The following is an 18,455-nucleotide window of genomic DNA, read 5'->3' as shown; positions in this document are numbered from 1 at the left end:
ATGAAGCCATTTAAATTGGTTTCCTCCTGCTTTTCAGTTTTTCTTTTAGTATTACCAGTTGTTATCAGTTCCAGACACTCTAGAGGGGTCTGTAAAGTATTTCTCGTGGGAATAGCTTCCTTGCACTCTTTGAATTCATTTGTTCACGTAAAAATGACTGAGTATTACTTACTTTGTACAGGATAATATTTACTAAGAATACGGAGATTATATTCACATGGATATATTTTTCTTTAGTTTGTTGGGTTTTTGGTTTGTTTTTTTTTTTTTGAAGTATATGATTTAACAGACTCCCAACAAGATTATTTATTTTAATCCTGTCTTTTAAAATACTCTTTCTGGTTTATCTTTGTAGATGCTTTCTACTTTGAACAACCTTGCATTGAAAGGGTATGTAAAACTCAGATTTACTGTTACTGTGGCTTTTCATATGTTATATATTAATAAAAATATCATTATATCTTTACTTTTGGCATTCATATGTATTTATATCTAAATCACAAATCATTATCACACATTAATAAATTAATAAGTAATATGCAAGTTTGTATTTGTACATATGAAAAAGTGAAAAGTGTAAAAGTGTTAGTTGCTCGGCCGTCTCTGACTCTTTGCACCCCATAGACTGCAGTAGTCATGAAGGAGAGGGGAGCCTGGAACGCGGCAGTCTGTGGGGTCGCAAAGAGTTGGACCTGACTTAGTGACTGAACAAAAACTACAGGAATTATATTCAGTATATTCTAATAACCTGGAATGGAATATAATCTAAAAAATATCTGAATCACTGTACTATACACCTGAAAATAACACAATATTATGAATCAACTATAATTCATTAAAAATAACTTTGGTTATTTGGGTTCCTGGGGTTACTTGTAGGACACTGGTCATTTTATTTCTTTTAATTTTTATTTTTTCCTTTCTTGCCTTTTTATTTTGAAATAATTTCAGGGTTACGGGGAGTTGCAAGAATAGGAAAAATAATTTTTATGTACCCTTTGGTCATATTCCCCAAATGTTGAAGCTTTACCACATTTACTTAATTCTTTCTCTCTTTCTACAAACACACGGACGAGCTTTTGTTTTGTTTTGCTTTGTTTTTTTGGCTGGTCTGTTTGAAATCTAGTTGTAGATGTGGTGCCTTTTTATCTCTAAATAAGTTGACATATATGTCCTAAAAACCAAGGTATGCTTTTATATAATCAGTACGTTTGTAATCATCAGGGTATTGCACTGATACACGTATTCCTATCTAGTCTGCAAACCTTGTGTAAATGTCATCAGTTGTCCCCATAGGAGGCACCGTGACGCCTCCTGACACCCAACACAGCTCTGACCCCAGAGACACGGCAGGCACAGCCCTGCGGGCGAGGCTCTGCAAGGTGACTGGTCTGCCTGGTACACAGGTGCCACTGTGAAGACCCAGCCAGTGTAAGGGGACTAAGATGACAGAAAAGGGAAATAAGGGCTTGTTATCACAGACTGTGTCTCAAGAGTGGGAGGGGAAGGGTCGTGTGTGTGTGTGTGTGTGTGTGTTCTGTAAACTGTAAATGTCATTATTGGGACAGCATTATTTTTTAAATATTAGTTTCATAATAGTCTAAAATAGATTTATAACGTACATGTAAACAAAACTTTAGGAATGAGAATTTATCTTGGCTGTATCAACACATTAAGAGCTCATCAGAATTTTTATAGGCTGTCTATGAGGTGCTGTGTCCAGGGATGATGGAAAGATTTAGAAACATGACCACTGTCCCAAGGAGACATAAAATCTCAGCTTTTTTTTTTTCAGCCTATGCCTCTCTTGCACAAAGAACCAAAGCACATGCCCTCTTTAATTTAAAATCTCAAAGTAAATTAAACTCAGGTATTCCCTACCCTGTGAGTCTGTTTGCTTCCTGAGTTTGCGTAATGAAGGATGCCTCATTATTTATGAAATATGTTTGATCCCTAGATTGTGGATAGTGAATAGTAATGAAAGCTTGAATAGCGAAGGAAAACAGCTCCACCTTAAAGAGTTTGTTGTTTCTTGAGTTTGGATAGGGTGGCTTTAGTTAGGGAGAATTTAGACTATAAGGAATATGCGTACCACATCTTAAAATAATAAAGCTGTAATAGATGGAATGAAGCGGTGATCTAAGACAATATTATACCCCTCCATCACTGCTGCACCCTCTACCCTTTGAATATAAGGATACTCCACAAGAATATGCATTCCTCTCTAAAAATAATGGTCACAGAAATTTAATAACTAGATTATGGTAATATCTTAATGTTTTGTTTATGCTGACTTAATGGTTGTATGCACATAGGTGAAATGGTTTAGCAAGTAGATTAAAATGTGGGGTATGAAAGGAATTAAAGGACTTAATCCACATAACAATAGTACTACATTTGTAAGATAAGGTCTGTAACTGATTATGCCCAGACCGACGGCAGGGTAGAAAGCCCTTTTTTGAAATAAGCCTTAATAATGCAGACTAGTGAATAATAGATAATATTCTGCTAAAATGTAATCAGTTCGTTCAGCAACTCGAGTAGCTAATGTATGCCCGACTCCGTGTGGGCTGTATCTTCGTGGAGCCTGGCCGTGTGAACACTGGACTCTAGTGGAGTTCTCTGCGCTCAAGAGGCAGTGTTTGTGGTCTGGAGACAGGGCTTGAATGTGCCTCTGGCTCTTGCACTTACTAACTTCCCCAGTGGCTCAGAGGGTAAAGCGTCTGCCTACAATGCGGGAAACCCAGGTTCGATCCCTGGGTCGGGAAGATCCCCTGGAGAAGAAAATGGCAGCCCACTCCAGTATTCTTGCCTGGAGAATCCCATGGATGGATAGTCCATGGGGCCGCAAAGAGCGACTTCACTTTCTTGTACTCACTTAGCTGCTTGAACTTGGGCGAACCGTTAAACTCTATGTGCCCCCGCTCCTTCATGTGGTTAATAAAGGAGAGAAGGCGGAGAATTCTAAAAGCATCTACCTCGTGGGGTTTTGTGAGGATTAAACAAACAAATGTATGAAGGGCTTGGAAAAATGCCTAGTATAATAAACGTCAGTTATTTTTATTTTTTTAATGTGAAGACAGATAGTTCGAAACAAGTGCACGTTAAAGGAACATTGGCCTGGTCTGGAGGGTCAGAAATGGCTTTCTTGGGGATGTCCCTTGCGGCCTGAGAAGTGCTGGCTGACTGCATAGGGAAAGAATCCCAGGCTGAGAACAGCAGGCGTGGAGGCCTGGAAGAATCCAGGGCAGAGTAAGGCGGGGACCCAGCCAGGCTGCGTCTCCTATGGCTTCGGAGAGCCTTCAGAAGGGTGGTTGTAAGGAAGGAAGATTCTCATCTTAAAAGGATCGTTGTGCACGCATTCTGAAAAATGTTTGGAGCACACTCTTGACAAGCAGTAAGATGGTAGCTGGGAGTAAGGTGGGAGGTGGATAGAAACGGGCACATCAAAATATATGTGGGTCGTCAAATAACATGACTGCGTGTTTTACTGGATGTGAGGGTGAGGGAGAAGAAACGCCGGTGCAGACTCCCAGGATAGCAGATAGAAGGGAAATACGTGCAGGTGAGTTCAGAGAGCAGAGGGATGTTCTGTTGTAAAGAGACTGAGGATGTCATAGAGGGTTTGCTGATAATCTTGAGGAAGTTGGAAGCAGTGATTCTCACAGTGTGGTCCCTGGGCCAGCGGCATCACCTGGGCACTTGTTAGAAATGTGAAATATCAGGCCCTACCCTGGACTGACTGTCAGAAACGCTGGGTGTGAGACCCTCCAGGCTGTGTTTTAACAAGCCCTCAGATGGTTCACATGGCTCTGATGCCTGGGGAAATGGAGAACACTGTTCTCAGAGGCACAGTGAGTGGTTTAGGAAGAGGGACAGTGCATGTCAGAGCCAAGGGCTTGACTGCTTTTGTGGAATGAGGGTACCTCGGGGGCAGGGAGTCAGCTAACTGTAGCCAGTACAACAGGTCTAGTCCACTGCCTGTTCTGGAAGAGTCCACCACCTAAGAATGGCTTTATTGGTTTCTGTGGTTGAAATGGGCTTCCCATTTCCCAATGCCTGAGACCCGGGTTTAATCCCTGGGTCGGGAAGATCCCCTGGAGAAGGAGATGGCAACCCGCTCCAGTATTCTTGCCTGGGGAATCCCACGGACGGAGGAGCCTCGTGGGCCACAGTCCGTGGGAATAAACGTGGGAAGCAGGGTTCCTCTGCACCGTCTGCTGTTGGCCAAAGTAGTGGCTGTGTTGGGGAACGTCTGATCTCGTGGTCTCGGTCTTTCTGCTCTGTCCAGCTTTGGGGACTGGATGGCGCATCACCAAGAACCTAAGAATGCAGGTCTTAGGAGAGATATGGTCGTGACAGCGTCAGATTTGGAAAGTTCAGGAGACTTTTCCCTTTACACTCATGCTGAACTCGGTATAAAATGTCTATTTAAAGGGATGTGTGCTAAGTGAACATTTTCAGCCCATCTCTATATTGCATTTCCCTAATTTTATTTTTTTATTTCTTTACCAGTAGAATAAATCTTCTGAAAATTATTAGAAATGCCATCATTTCTGCCAGCAGAATTCAAGAAATTCTGAAGGAAAAATAATACCTTAACTATGATGATGCATCGTATTTCTGGATTTAAACCTTGAAATCAGGTCTCAGAAACACAAACTTCATAGTAAATACTTTGTTGTTAGTGTAATTATGAGAAAACTAGTAGAACATACACTTTTTCTTCTTACAAGTTACAGCTACATATGATGCACTCAGAAATAAAATGCAAACTAAAAATTTAGCAATGTAAAAGCCAGTTCAAATTATTTACAAAATTATGTGCACAATTCATGGGCTTCCCAAGTAGTTCAGTGGTAAAGAATCTGCCTGCAATGCAGGAGACCCGGGTTCAATCCCTGGGTCAGGAAGATTCTGTGGAGGCGGAAATGGCAACCCACTCCAGTGTTCTTGCCTGGAGAATCCCATGGAGGAGCCTGGTGAGCTACAGTCCACGGGGTCCCAGAGAGTCAGACACGACTGAGTGACTGACCACACATGTGCACAGTTGAGTTTTCTTCTCCTCCCAAGCAGGACCTTTACGTTATTATTTGCAGCACACTGTTTCCATCATGGGCTTCCCTGGTGGCCCAGCTGGTAAAGAATCCACCTGCAATGCAAGAAACCCAGGTTCCATCCCTGGGTCGGGAAGATCCCCTGGAGGAGGGCGTGGCAGCCCACTCCAGTATTCTTGCCTGGAGAATTCCATGGACAGAGGAGCCTGGCGGGCTATAGTCCATGAGGTCACACAGAGTCAGACACGACTCAGTGACTAAACCACGACCATTTCCATTATGAAATACATTTATTTCTGTTAACATTTGCTAGTGTGAAAATGGAAAAAAAATTCCTGTATAGACCATTTGTGGGCTCCTTCTCGCTTTGCTGAAGTCCTTGCGTCCTCCTTTGGTGCCTGAGTTGAGAGTTACACTCCTTCCTCTCTTGCACAGCAGGTTGCTTTGATTACTCCCTTCTCTTGAACATTCTGATATTTCAGAGCATGAAAACGGCAACACATTCCTGTCTGAACTATTATCATTCCATTGATCAAACAAAATGCTGCTGATGAGATTTTATGAAGCCCTGTTAATGTAGTTTTGCAGAGATTCTGAGCTTTTATCTTGCAAAATAGATTTACCAGAATACCAAAGTCAGGAAACCCTATTTCTGTTATAAAGACATGTAAACGTTCCTACAGATTAGAATTCTTGGCTAATCTCTTCGCCTAATAAACCACATGTAGTCATAAAAGAAACAGACAGAAAGCAATGAAGTGAGCTGTTGTCTGTGTGAGTGTGTGTGTGTGTGTGTGTGTGTGTGTATACTTCTGCAACCCTTCTTTCAGGATCCCCTGCCTTTCAGTATCGCAGTCAGGTACAAAAATTCACAACTCACATAGAAAACCAAGTCCCTGTCAAATTGTATCAAGTTGGCCAAGAAGCTCATTCAGGTTTTCGTAAATGTTTTGGGAAAACCCAGGGGAACTTTTTGGCCAATCCAATGTTGACCTTTAAACCCTCAGATTCCTTTTTTTTCACCCTGAGATTCCCTTCCTTCCCTCTCTCCCTCCCTCCCATTCTCCCTCCTTCTCTCCTGCTTCTGCTGGTACTTGGGACTTGTTCTGGGTACAAGAGATGCAGCTATGAACAGCCACTGAAGAGACATGTCCTTCAGCCTGTGGTCTAGTGTGGCAGGACAGGTGGTCCTCAAAGGACAGCTGAGGGAGAGGAGCATGCGCTCCGCGGACAAGTAAAACCGGGGCTTCTGCTGGAGACGGACTGTGTGCCCAGAGTGCGTGGTTAGGGGGGCCTCTTGGGAGGTGCTGGTGAAGCTGTGGCCCAGTGGTCTTAGAAGGAATGTCATGTTAGTGTCTTTCGGGGAGGACGTTCTGTTCAGAGAGGCTCCTGCAGAACCTAAGGCAGGAGTCAGGTCACTGAAAGAAGGCCGGGTGGCTGGAAAGTGTGGTGAAAAGATGGTGCAAGGTGAGCCCGGGGTGGTGAGCGGATGCTGTGTAGGCTGGGGAGGGAGTATGGATGAAGTCCTCAAAGCAAGAATGAGGCAGCCTCTGCAGAGCGAGTCATTTTACTCTGTGCCAAGGAGTCCGCTTGGCTTATTTTCATGTATTATCCAATTTAATTCTTGAAATTCTATGATATAAATACTGTTATCCTCATTTTTCAGATGAGAATACGGAGACTCAGAGAGAGTTCATTAAGATCACGTGTCTATGAAGTGGGAACAAAGCAGTTCTTTGCACCTGGTCCCGTGGGTTGCAAAGCCTGTGCTCGCAGCTGCCTGCTGTGGGGAGTCTGTACTGTTCTCAGCTTTCCCCTCTTGTCCCCTTTATCCCTCAGAAAGCCTCTCCTTCAGCCCTGCCGGTCCTGGGACGTGGCCAAGCCCCTGACACTCCCCGGAAACCGGCCCCCGCCTTCCTGTGTTTTATGTCTCCCACTGGCACCCTCGGCCCCTTCCTCGGTAACGTACCCTGTCTGTACAGAACATAAACTTAGAGTAAGATCAGGGCGTTCTGCAACAGCTTCCAAGCTATGTCGGCCCCAGGACAGCGGTCCTGCTTGGTGACCACCAGTGCTTCCGAATGAAGTGCACCGGCGATGGGCTGAGAAACCCATTCTAGCCAGAACGCTTTTCAGATTTTTCTAGCTTCCCTCAGTGTTGGTGTACTCCTTAAACATGAGTAGTGGTTAAGGATCAGAATTGAGAACGTTTAGAAAATGCCTCCAGAACTTTAATCCGGGAGCTGATATTTTGTATTTCAAGAGTACAGTTAGGGACGTCCCTGGCGGCCCCGCGGATAGGAATCCGCCGGCCCGTGCAGGGCACCCAGCTTCAGTCCCTGACCCGGAGAGACCGCACGTGCTGCGGAGCAGCTAAATCTCTGCGCGGCAACCGCTGAGCCTCCGCTCTGGAGCCCTTGAGCCGCCAGACCGGACCCACCGCTGCAGCTGCTGCAGCCCGCGTGCCCACAGCCGCGCTCCACCCCACGGGAAGCCGCTGCGGCCCACAGCGGGGGCCCCGCACCCCGCAACAGACGGGAGCCCCCGCCCCCGCACCCCGCAACGGAGAGGAGCCCCCGCAAACAGAGGGGAGCCCCCCACCCCGCACCGGAGAGGAGCCCGAGCAGCGCTGAAGACACAGTGCAGCTGAAAATGAACGAATGAATGAATAAAAAATACGTTAGCTATTTTAGCCACAACGTTGTGAAGGTTTCCAACCATATTATACAAATATACGTGTGTGTGTATGGCTTCCTTTCATTAGATACAAAATAGAAAAAACAACTTCATCTGACTTGTGTTTAGGTATATAGCTGCAGTGTCATTAGAATTACAGTATATGAAATAAAGTTCCTGTTCCAGTTATGTGCTTTTAAATGGGTATCTATTAGCAGTAACACAAAGGCACATTTTGATTTCAGTAATTTTCCAAGATACCTCCCTTCAGATCCAGCACTAGTCGCCTGGCAGCTGTGACTCCGCTGAAGGCCCAGAGGGGACCTACAGCCTGTTTGCACCCCAGTCCCGTCGGTGGATGTGGTTGAGCCCGGCCTCCCTCACTCAGCCTCCGGCTGGAAGGGCTGCAGGCTGCCTGGGGATGGGCTGGGGGCCACGGGTGCACGTCAGAGGCTGCTTTTAGAAAGGGAGGGGCAGTGGTCGGCTGATGGGCAGGGAGGGGTTAGCTTAGAATTAATAAACAAAAATTCTTTCATAAAATGAGGCAAAGATTACAAAGTGAAACTTAATGAAACTAAAATGAATTTAATCTCTTGAATCAATGTGATTATTTTTGTACAGTTATCACTTGCCTTTTGCAGTACTTGATGTGAGCATCCAGGGAAATACCTGTAGGCAGGATTTCATGGTCGTTGCAGCAACGGTCAGAAGCAGATAAAAACGGTACCTCTTAAACGTTTTCAGTTTCACTTTCCTGGGATCTAATAAAATGAGTCTTGTGCCGTTCACTGCCAAGGCCTGATTTTAAAATGCTGCCTTGTGGTTTGTTCCGTTGTTTGTCGATTGTGGACGTCAAGTGATACAACGCTGCATGGAAGAGTTTGTGGTTGGCTCTGCACACGGGTTATAGGAGTAAAGCTGCAGCCAGGCAGCAGGGCTCTGTCATCCTAAAGGAGGCATGTTAAATCCTCCCAGAGACTCCATGTGGTGAGTGCCCTGATAAAGGAGCAGTGGCTTTAAAAATAGTCAGAGAACAAGCAAAAGTGCTCTGCTTACAGCAAGAGGAGACTCAACCCTGTCAGTGACCAGAAAGTGGGCCGTCAGCGTGTCTCTCATGATCGTCTGTGGATCTTTCTTTAGCCTCTCTCCCCGCCCTCTCGTTTTCTCTGTAGTTCTCTGCAGGGACTGGAAGCCAAATACTGCTGACCGTATCTGAGAAACAACCTCTGCCTGTAATCTCTGGATTCCCCTTCTGTGACGCTACTTTCTAAGAGAATGATGTTGGATTACACACACCGAGGCATAATACACTTGTTTCTTTATAAACTCAGTAATGATGAGATTCTGCATGTTGGAATAACATATGATGAATATCTGTATTGGTGTCGATCGAACATTGGCTTTTTATGTGACTGCAGTAAGATTTGAACTGTGTAAACTATTAAACTATTCTTCCCACCCCTCCCTCTCCACTTAACTCTGCATTCATCAAAAGTAAATGCCCAGATCAGTAGAGTGTTTCTGTAACAGGTGAGAATTACCTTAGACCTACTCCCCATTGGATTCCCAGGTGGCGCTAGTGGTAAAGAACCTGCCTGCTAAATGCAGGTGATGAAGAGAGGAGGCTTTGATTCCTGGGTCGGGAAGATCCCCTGGAGAAGGGAATGGCAACCCACCCCAGTATTCTTGCCTGGAGAATCCCATGGACAGAGGAGCCTGGTGGCCTACAGTCTGTGGGGTCGGAAAGAGTCAGACACGACTGAGCACGCACGCTTACTCCCCATAACCCACAGGCTCATCGTCATCATCACATAAACCGATTGTTCCTACATTAAACTCTGAGTCTGTTTTTCTTGTTATTTGATGAATAGATCACTTGAATGACTTAGAAATATAGCATTTGAAATTGAACAGGTCATGAGTGAAAACTAGCTACTGTTTTTCTCTTTTTTTTTTAAATTCTGTTTTATCGGTGTGTTCGTAGCAGTCACAGGTACCTTGTTTTGCAAAGATTTTTTTGAGGTCAGCATTCTTGGCAGTTTAAGAAGCAGATTTTAACGCTCTGTGCTAAGATAACGGCCAGCTTTAGCACTCAGTTCAGTTCAGTCGCTCAGTCGTGTCCGACTCTTTGCGGCCCCAAGGACAGCAGCATTAGCATTCCAGTATTTGTCAAACCTGTTAAGTCTGTGGTCAGGACTCCTTTGGCAATGGGCAGAGGCACTTTGCCTGTAAATTCCCATCAGTTTTCTGTGCTGTCTAATCATATTAAATTGTGGATATTTTGAATGCAAGAGAATCTGAGATACAAGTAGTTTACCATAGTCTGTTGCCCATTCTTCTACTTAGTTCAGCTACTTTGTTAGTATTAGGAAATCTGACTTGTATACTTTGACTCAGGTATTTAGGTATTTCTCTGATGTGAAATAAAGTGTGGACAAAGTTGATGCTGCTTATAACCCGGGTATTTTTGAGAAATATAGCAATGGATTTCTCTGTAATATCCTTGGGTTTATTTTCACTGAAATATTTTATAGATGATAAGTCACATGGTGTAGGATAACATGCGAGACAGATTGCAGTTTGAATTCCAAATCTTCTTGCTTCGTAGACTTCGTCAGGTCTGCTAACTCTGTGAGTGTTTGCATGAGTTTTCCAAAGCATGAGTGATATACCTACCTCGTTGAGCTGTGAGAACAGAATAGGGTTATGTGAAACGTCCAACACAGTGGCTGGTGCCTTTCTTCAAGTTCTGAAGTTCCAGCGCTTGTAAGTAGCGCATATCAGTCAAAAGTCAGGTCCTCTGACAGACAGAAATGGGTTTTCAGTCACAGCATGTGTTACCAGCTGGTAGAAAGTTTGGGTCCTGGCAGATGGTCATGCAGAGCTACAACATTTTCGGCTAGTTTTTCCCTGTAAAATTCTGTTAAGACTTTTCTCAAGAATTCTAAACGTCAGTAAGAATTGGGTGAAAAGAAAGGAGAGGCGCTGGGAGATGTCCAGGCCCTCGACTGGGGGGTGTTGAGAACGGGCCGTCCGGTGAGATACAGAGCAGATGATGAAGACGAGGGAGGTCTGAGAGAGACAGCCGAGCAGACGCATCGGCTCATCCACGTTTAATTTGGTTTTAGCTTTGCTTAGAACCTGTGTAGTTCCCAAGATGACTCATTTTGTTGTTGTTTAGTTGCTAAGTCGTGTCTGACTCTTTTGTGACCCCATGAACTGTAGCCCACCAGGCTCCTCTGCCCATGGGATTCTCCAGGCCAGAACACTGGAGTGGGCTGCCATGCCCTCCTCCAGGGGATCTTCCTGACCCGGGGATCAAACCCCCGTCTCCTACATTGGCAGGCAGATTCTTCACTGCTGAGCCATAAGAAAGAATGAATTAATACAATTTGCAGCAACAGGAATGGACCTGAGGATTATCATACTAAGTGAAGTAAGTCAGACAGAGAAAGACAGTATCATATGATATTGCTTATATGTGGAATCTTTAAAAAAAAAATGACACAAATGAACTTATTTACAGAACAGACTCACAGACTTGGAGAATGAACTTATGGTTACCAGGGGAAAAGGGTGGGGAGGGTGGGATAAACAGATACACACTTCTCTATTTAAAATAGATAACCAATGAGGACCTACTGTATAGCACAAGGAATTCTGCTCAATGTTCTGTAATAACCTAAATGGAAAAAGACTGAAAAAGAACAGATATATGTAGACATACAATTGATTCTCTTTGCTGTGCACCTAAAAATGAACAGCATTGTTAACAACCATAGTCCAGTATAAACTAGAAGATCTGGCGGTTATTTTCCAGTTTCCTCCTCCTGTCCTCCTTTGGCTACCTCCCTTTCCTGATCTCCATCCGTGTTTCTTCCTTCTTTGTCGCAGTGAGGCGGCGTCCTGGGAAGGACAGGTTCACATCCTGGCTCAGTCACTCACCACTTGTCTGATCTCAGACTGATCTTGTTCATTCTCTGAGCACGTGTCCATTTCCGTATCTGAAAACTGGAGAGAATAATGCCTAATTTATGAGGTTATTGGGAAAAATGAGGAAACAGGTTTCAGGAACTCATTTAGGAAGTAGGAGTTTCTAATATTATTATTAGGCATCCGGTTGAAACTACAGAGTAACAAGGCATAATAAAGCACAAATAAATAAATGTGATGATTTATGGGCTGCTCAGAGTGTCCCAGGTGGCACTCGTGGTAAAGAAACTGCCTGCCAAGGCAGGAGATACAACAGACGAGGGTTCGATCCCTGGGTCGGGAAGATCCCCTGGAGGAGGAAATGGCAGCCCACTCCAGTGCTCTTGCCTGGAGAATCCCATGGAGAGCGGAGCCTGGTGGGCTACAGTCCACGGGGTCGCAAAGAGCAGGACACGACTGAAACAACTTGGCTTGCATGCGTGGGTTACTAAATAAAGGTTTTGGTTAAAGAGGGGGTCGAAACTAACCATTAGAATGAGTTTTCTAAAAATTATCTGGGGAGTTATCCACTAACCCTGTCTTCCGACACCGTGATAATTGAGTTGACTGTAAGAAAGATGGAATAAGGAAGCCGTTCTCCTGCCAACTTAGAGAAACTGGGCGTGCCCAGAGGCAGGCTTGTCCAGCCTTATTGGAGGCAATACTTTAAAACCCAGCCAGCAGTGCTTGAGACTTCCCTGGTGATGAATTGCCTGCCAAACTCTGCCACCAAGCATTCCATTTAATTCACTTATCTCTCCTGGCATAGCTTCCTTACAAAGCCGGTGCCCTCACAGGGGGAGAAAGGTCAGCAGGAAAGCCCATTCTAAATCTTAAAGCAACGGCTACCCATGATATTTTGAATTCACGGGCTATTTTCTCCCCAGACTCCTCAGTCGTTTTGGAGACGTAGTGTTCTTCACTTTCACAAGCTAAAGATACTCTCCACAGGATGTCATCAAGATGGCATAGTCTTTCTTTTTCTTGGGAGAGCCCGGCTGTCAGAATGGCCCCCAAAAGAGGGCTGGCCACTGAGCATGTGGCCCGGCTCCCCCACATCCTCCTCCCGCCTCCGGGAGCCTGTGTCCGGAACCAGCCCGGCGGGCGTCTGGGGAGAGGTTAAAGCCCCGGTGAGACCCGAGACAGGCTGGCCCCACGCTGACAGCCCGGTTCCCCGCGTGTCTTCTGTGCGTCTCTGACCACAGCTTGGGTCTCGGTGTCCAAGGATGTCAAGTTATGTCCTAACGTCTTGATGTCTTGATTAGCTGGAGAGATCTCTTTTGAAAAATTTTAAACTTGAAATGGTGAAGATGTTCAAACACACACAAAAGTGGGGACTCAGACCCCAGGCACCTAAGTGACTCCCGCTGCCGTCAGTAACGGCTGGACTGTTTTGTCTGTCTCTCCCAGACTTCTCCCACCTTTTGTGGTTGAGGGGTCTTTTTGTGTGTGCAGTGTTTTTGAAGAAAATGCCAGTCCTCGTATGATTAGACTCTTGAGTTTTCATTTTCCCACAGAAAACCTGAAGCTTTCAAGTCTTTGACCTATGCCTCCCTCCACCTCCCCTCCCCACCTTGGAAAGAATGGCCAGTAGTACAGAAAGGCAAAAAAATGGTTTCCCAGAGATTTCTGATTTTATAATATTTTGGTTTTCATGGTGGGGGGAATCGAGTGATATATTTCGAAGCAGGCTCTGGCTGGGGGACTTGAGCCTGGGTAGAAAGTGTACAGGCAAGGTCGCCCCTGATTCCGGGGCCCTGCGCGGGTGGAAGTGCCCTGTAGCCCGGGCTTGACGGAGGATCTGCTAAATACACCAGCACAGCGTGATGGTGTCTCCGTGAGGCAGCGCTGAGATAATCCTGCTTACCGTTCTGTATTTAGTGGGACGGAGCCGTTAGGAAAAGACTTACAAAGAAATGCTTTCCAGGCATTTTTTGGAAAAGGGTTATTTAAAGCCAAGTAGGTTCTGTGTTTGTGGCCCCAAGATCAAGTTGTCAGTCTCCTCCGGTGCCTGTGTGGAGATTCCGCTTTTCTCTTTTTGTGTTCATGTAGTGTTTTCGAAGGAAGGCCAGCTAGTATTGATTTGGGCGGGATATGGCGTCGGAGCCGCCCTGCGGCGGCCGCGGAGGCGCGGGCGAGGCGAGGCTCTGGGGCCTCGGCCGTGGCCGCCTCCCGGGGGCCCTGTCCTCAGGGAGCGACGCGCAGAACCTGGATCGGACATGCACTCCCCGCGTTGAACCCCGGAACTGGAAATCCGGAGGCGTGTTTTGACGATCGTGAAGGCTGCCCCCGAGCAGGCCCCGCCGGGGCTCCGGGCCGCGTGTCACGGAGACGCGCGGAGTTTTGCCGGCGCTGCAGCTCCGCGCTTTCCCTCCGAGGGCGCGCTTGCTGCGTGGAGCCCGCGTGTCGGCTCCGTGGCTTCGCTCTACCCGGATGGAGAATCAGGCCTGAGCGCAGGGCTGTGTTGGATCGTGCCGACTCCCCGCAGGGCTGCACACGGGCGCTCTCCGGAGTCAGCGCGGTTTCCCGTGACCGGAGCGGGCGCTGCGGCAGCGCGGCGTCTCCTCCGCGGGCAGCGCTTAGGGCCGAGGGGCCCCGGCCCCGGGGCGGAGCGGCGGGCAGCGCGCCGGCCTGAGCTTGGGCCTCACCAGGCCTGCTGGCGCCTCCTGGTTAGGAGGCCTGGTTCTGACGGGTTTGTCTGCTGGGCGGCTGTTCCCGGCGCCGGCTGTGCTTTCTCAAGGGTGACGGAAGGTGTGTACCCCTGCTGTGTCGGCCACAGGCCTGAGGAAGAGTGCAGGCCGACGAGTGTGCAGGGACCAGGGCACCGCGTGTCCGCTGCACCTGTGAACACTCAGGCAGCATCACTGATGCGGGGAAAGCGCAGCCGAAAGTTACAGGGGTTGACCGCTGGAAACCCGTGTGATCACGGAAGGAGACAGTGCTGGGCGGTGATGGGTGCTCAGTCACTTCAGTCGTGTCGGACTCTCTGCAACCCCGCTGACTGTAGCCCGCCAAGCTCCTCTGTCCTTGGAGATTCTCCAGGCAAGAATACTGGAGTGGGTTGCCATTCCCTTCTCCAGGGGATCTTCCTGATTCAGGGATCGAACCCAGGTCTCCTGCATTGCAGGCTGAATCTTGAGCTTGACTATATCTGCAAAGGTGCTGTTTTAAAATAGATCACATCTAGGAGTTCCCAGGGTTACAACTTGAACATAAGCTTTTTCAAGGAGGCAAGTTAACCCCAGTCCGTGATCCAGGGTTACACAGATGTGTTAGTTTTCAGTGTTAGATTCAGAGTTGTGGTTTTATTTCCTCTTGGTTCTATTATAAAATTTTTAATTGCGGAATTAAAAAGTAGATACCGGTTTTCTGAACATAGTGGGAACTCGTGTTAAGTGAGAGATGATTTAAGTTTGTAGAGAATGTTTGCTTACATTTTTTTGTTTGTTTTTGTTTTCTCTCTATAGCCTTTAAATAACAGTTTTAAGCTTTACGGTATGATTTCTTGATTTTTCCTTTTATTTTCAGTTGCTCATGTACTCAACACAGATTTCAGAAAGACATGTCAAGAGAGTAAATACAGGGTGGGAGTTAACTAGCTGTCACCTCTGTTGTTTAACACACACATAAAAATGAGGCGTGCGTGTTCTGAATGTTTTAATAAACCTAGTTGATTATAGGGATTAGAGTTGAAGAATATTCTGACTGAGGAAATGTGTAGTACTCTCTGTTTTTCTTTTTTACTAATTTTACGTTTACAGTAGTCCTGTGAAGTAAGTTAGAATATGTGTTGTATACACTTAAAAGATGGGGAAACGGAAGTATACAGAGTTAATGTGAATCCTGGTGTGTACCCAGCGAAGGTCTGTGTCCCATCGTCTCAGGGCATTTAGGTCTAGCGTGAAGTGTAGACTAGCAACACGCAATCATGTTTAGTGTTAGCGTGCCTGCTAGAGGTGCTGAGCTGTGACAAAAAGAAGTGAAAATTCTTAAGGAAAAACAGAGGGTACACAGACCATTCCTTCCTTCCCTTTCCCCTTTTTTTTCCATCTCCCCCTCTTACCGCCCCTGGAACTCGCATCCAGTTTCTCAGTTTTAATAAGTTTGGTGAACAAATTAAAGAGAATGCTTGCGGCAGAGTAATGTGTTAAGTGCGGATACATCACAGACCAGAAACTCAGGAGCAGGCACACTGTTCCAGCTCGGGGAAACCCAGGAGTCAGGCAGCAGCGTCTCCTGCACGTGAGGCCCCGGACGAAGGCGTCTCAGCCTCTGCCCCGCACACGGCGCGTGCGGTCAGCGCGGTCCACACCCCCTGAGGGGCGTCACCTGCGGCTGGGAAGACGGGGCCCAGCGGGCTCTGCTCCAGATGCACCGGGTCTGCTGGTCTCTGGCCCAGCGCTCCTGGGGGAGGCGAGCCTCTGGTCCTCTGGTTCTCGAGGAGGAAGGTGAAGCTCTCTTGTTTTCTCCCTTGGAGATTCAAGGTGATCCCGGGCCTCACCAGCATGTCTGTTGGTTATTGAGGGCATCCTAGGAAGAGTTGGGGGCTTCCCTGGTAGCTCAGCTCATAAAAAATCCGCCTGCAATGCAGGAGACCCCGGTTCGATTCCTGGGTCAGGAAGATCCGCTGGCGAAGGGATAGGCTACCCACTCCAGTATTCTTCAGTTTCCCTATGGCTCAGCTGGTAAAGAATCCGCCCACAGTGCGGAAGACCTGGGTTTGATCCCTGGGTTGGGAAGATCCCCTGGAGAAGGGAAAGGCTACCCACTCCAGTATTCTGGCCTGGAGAATACCATGGACTACAGTCCATGGGGTCTCAAAAGAGTCGGACACGACTGAGCGACTTTCACTTAACTTTTGCTAGGAAGAGTTGGGAGGAAAAAAAGATTGAAGTCAAATTTATATTTGTGAAATGAAATTAAAAATTTTCAATATTACAACTTAGAAGTATGCCAGTAGTTTCTTCTCCAGTAATGTCTCACAAGCGTGGTAGGAATGTCCTAGCTGTCTCCTTCACAGCAGTTTTCTTTCAGGCAGGTTGCTCAAGTCCTCTGTACTTCACTTCCTTCCACCAGAAGACTCAGGCTGAGCATGAGGATTGGGCACTCAGTTCATGCCCGCTGCCTTCCAAGGAGTCAGTGAGTGCTAGTTGTTGTGATAATTATATGCAGAGTTTTAGTATTCATTAGTTTATGAAAAGCTTTAATGCATCTTTGTTAACCATGCGTTATTAAAATAATTCTAATGAGAACAAAGTGAAATCACAGTTGTTTGTCTGTGTGTGTGAATAATTAAAACTGTGCAAGCAGTATGTTCTCATGACACTGTGGACTCCATACGTAGCTAACTTATGTTCACGGAAGTGGCAGACCCTCCAGAGACAATGATTATAATCACATGTTTAATTAAGTGGGATAACTTTTAATGTATATAAATGCCCCTAATGTATATAACCATTTCTAATGTAGATAAATGGCCTTTGTTAATAAAATGCATTGCAGTTGTTTATAATTTGCATTCTCACTATCATAAAATTTATTTTCAGTGTTTTTAAAGAAAAGATTGTTGTTATTAAAAATCCTTTACCTTCTAAAGGAGCTTATTTGTACACTAGCTCATTTTGGAAGGATATAATTTTATTTAGTAATAATGGCAGCAGCAAGACTAAAGTGGTTTTAGAGCACTTTCAAAGGTAGAATGCTTTTAGCTGACATTTCTTACTGGACAGTTTTGACAAGCTTAAAGTATCTAACCACTCTGTGCCAGGTTAGAGCTAGATGATTAGCAGAATTCCTGCTGGGTGAATAGTAAATTCAAACAGTAAGACTGGAATATCGATTCTTCAAGATGTTTAGAAAATGCAGCTCAATTAAGTTAAGTTTGGATGCCTATTTCTACCATAGGAAAGACTCAAGAGACAATTCTTTTCCCCGCATACCTTTATTCAAGTACACTTACAACATGACATTCGGGTGCAGTGATTCTCAAGGTGTGGTCCAGTCCCCAGAATCAGCATCACTTGTGGAACTTGTTAGAAATAGTCAACCTCCTGTCCCTCCCCTTAGAGAATCAGAAACTCTGGTCTGAAAGCCCAGAAACCTGTGTTTTAACAGCCCTTCCAGGTAATTCTGATGCAACCGAAGCTTGAGTAACGTTGCTCTTTATCATACTGGCTCTTGGCAATCCGATGGAAATTTTAGGGAAAAACTGACAAACTAGGGAAAGTATTGTCAAGATGCTTATTGAAAAAATATAAACTTCAGCTCACACGTGATTAACATTAGGCAAAAATTTCCCTTCAGCTTTGTAACAGACACAAATGATAAGTGTTTTAAGCCATTAATTAGAAATTCATATCACACTGATATCTGCAGTGGTATGGCTAATATACCTTTGGTTGCAACTTTCCTTGACACTGTTTTAAGTCTCCACCTTTCTTTAGGGAAAAGACTGAAAGTTTTAAGTTTCAAGTTCCAGCTGTAGTCATTAAGGTCAGGCCAGCCTCATCATTTGGTAACCCCTGCCCACCGGCCTCCCTCACCTCCCAGAGACTCGGTCAGTCTGAATGCATTGACTGCCCTCAGCCTCTAGTGGTCCTCCTTCACCTTCTGGCACAAGAGATGCCGTTCCCTCTGTCTGGAAGCACCCTCTCCCCCAGCTCTTCACCGTGGCCCGCTCATTCTTCAGGTTGAGCTTAGACGTCTCCTGAAGCAGCCTCCGCTGGCCTTCCCTCTGCTCACAGAGACGTG

The 18,455-nt window shown here is 46.1% G+C and overlaps 1 protein-coding gene across 1 annotated transcript in view; it reads left to right on the top strand.

Moving 5' to 3' along the window:
• The first annotated feature begins 355 nt into the window (after positions 1 to 355).
• Positions 356 to 18,455, top strand: part of LOC122432588 (ubiquitin-conjugating enzyme E2 E2) — a 188,212-nt gene continuing 170,112 nt past the window's right edge. The window contains exon 1 of the mRNA XM_043454609.1: positions 356 to 390. Within this exon, the coding sequence (XP_043310544.1) occupies positions 356 to 390 (35 nt within the window). The remainder of the gene's footprint in view (positions 391 to 18,455) is intronic.

This window comes from Cervus canadensis, chromosome 31 (genome assembly GCF_019320065.1).
Source record: "Cervus canadensis isolate Bull #8, Minnesota chromosome 31, ASM1932006v1, whole genome shotgun sequence".
Taxonomy (NCBI): Eukaryota; Metazoa; Chordata; class Mammalia; order Artiodactyla; family Cervidae; genus Cervus; species Cervus canadensis.
This window is presented reverse-complemented; position numbering and strand designations above follow the sequence as displayed.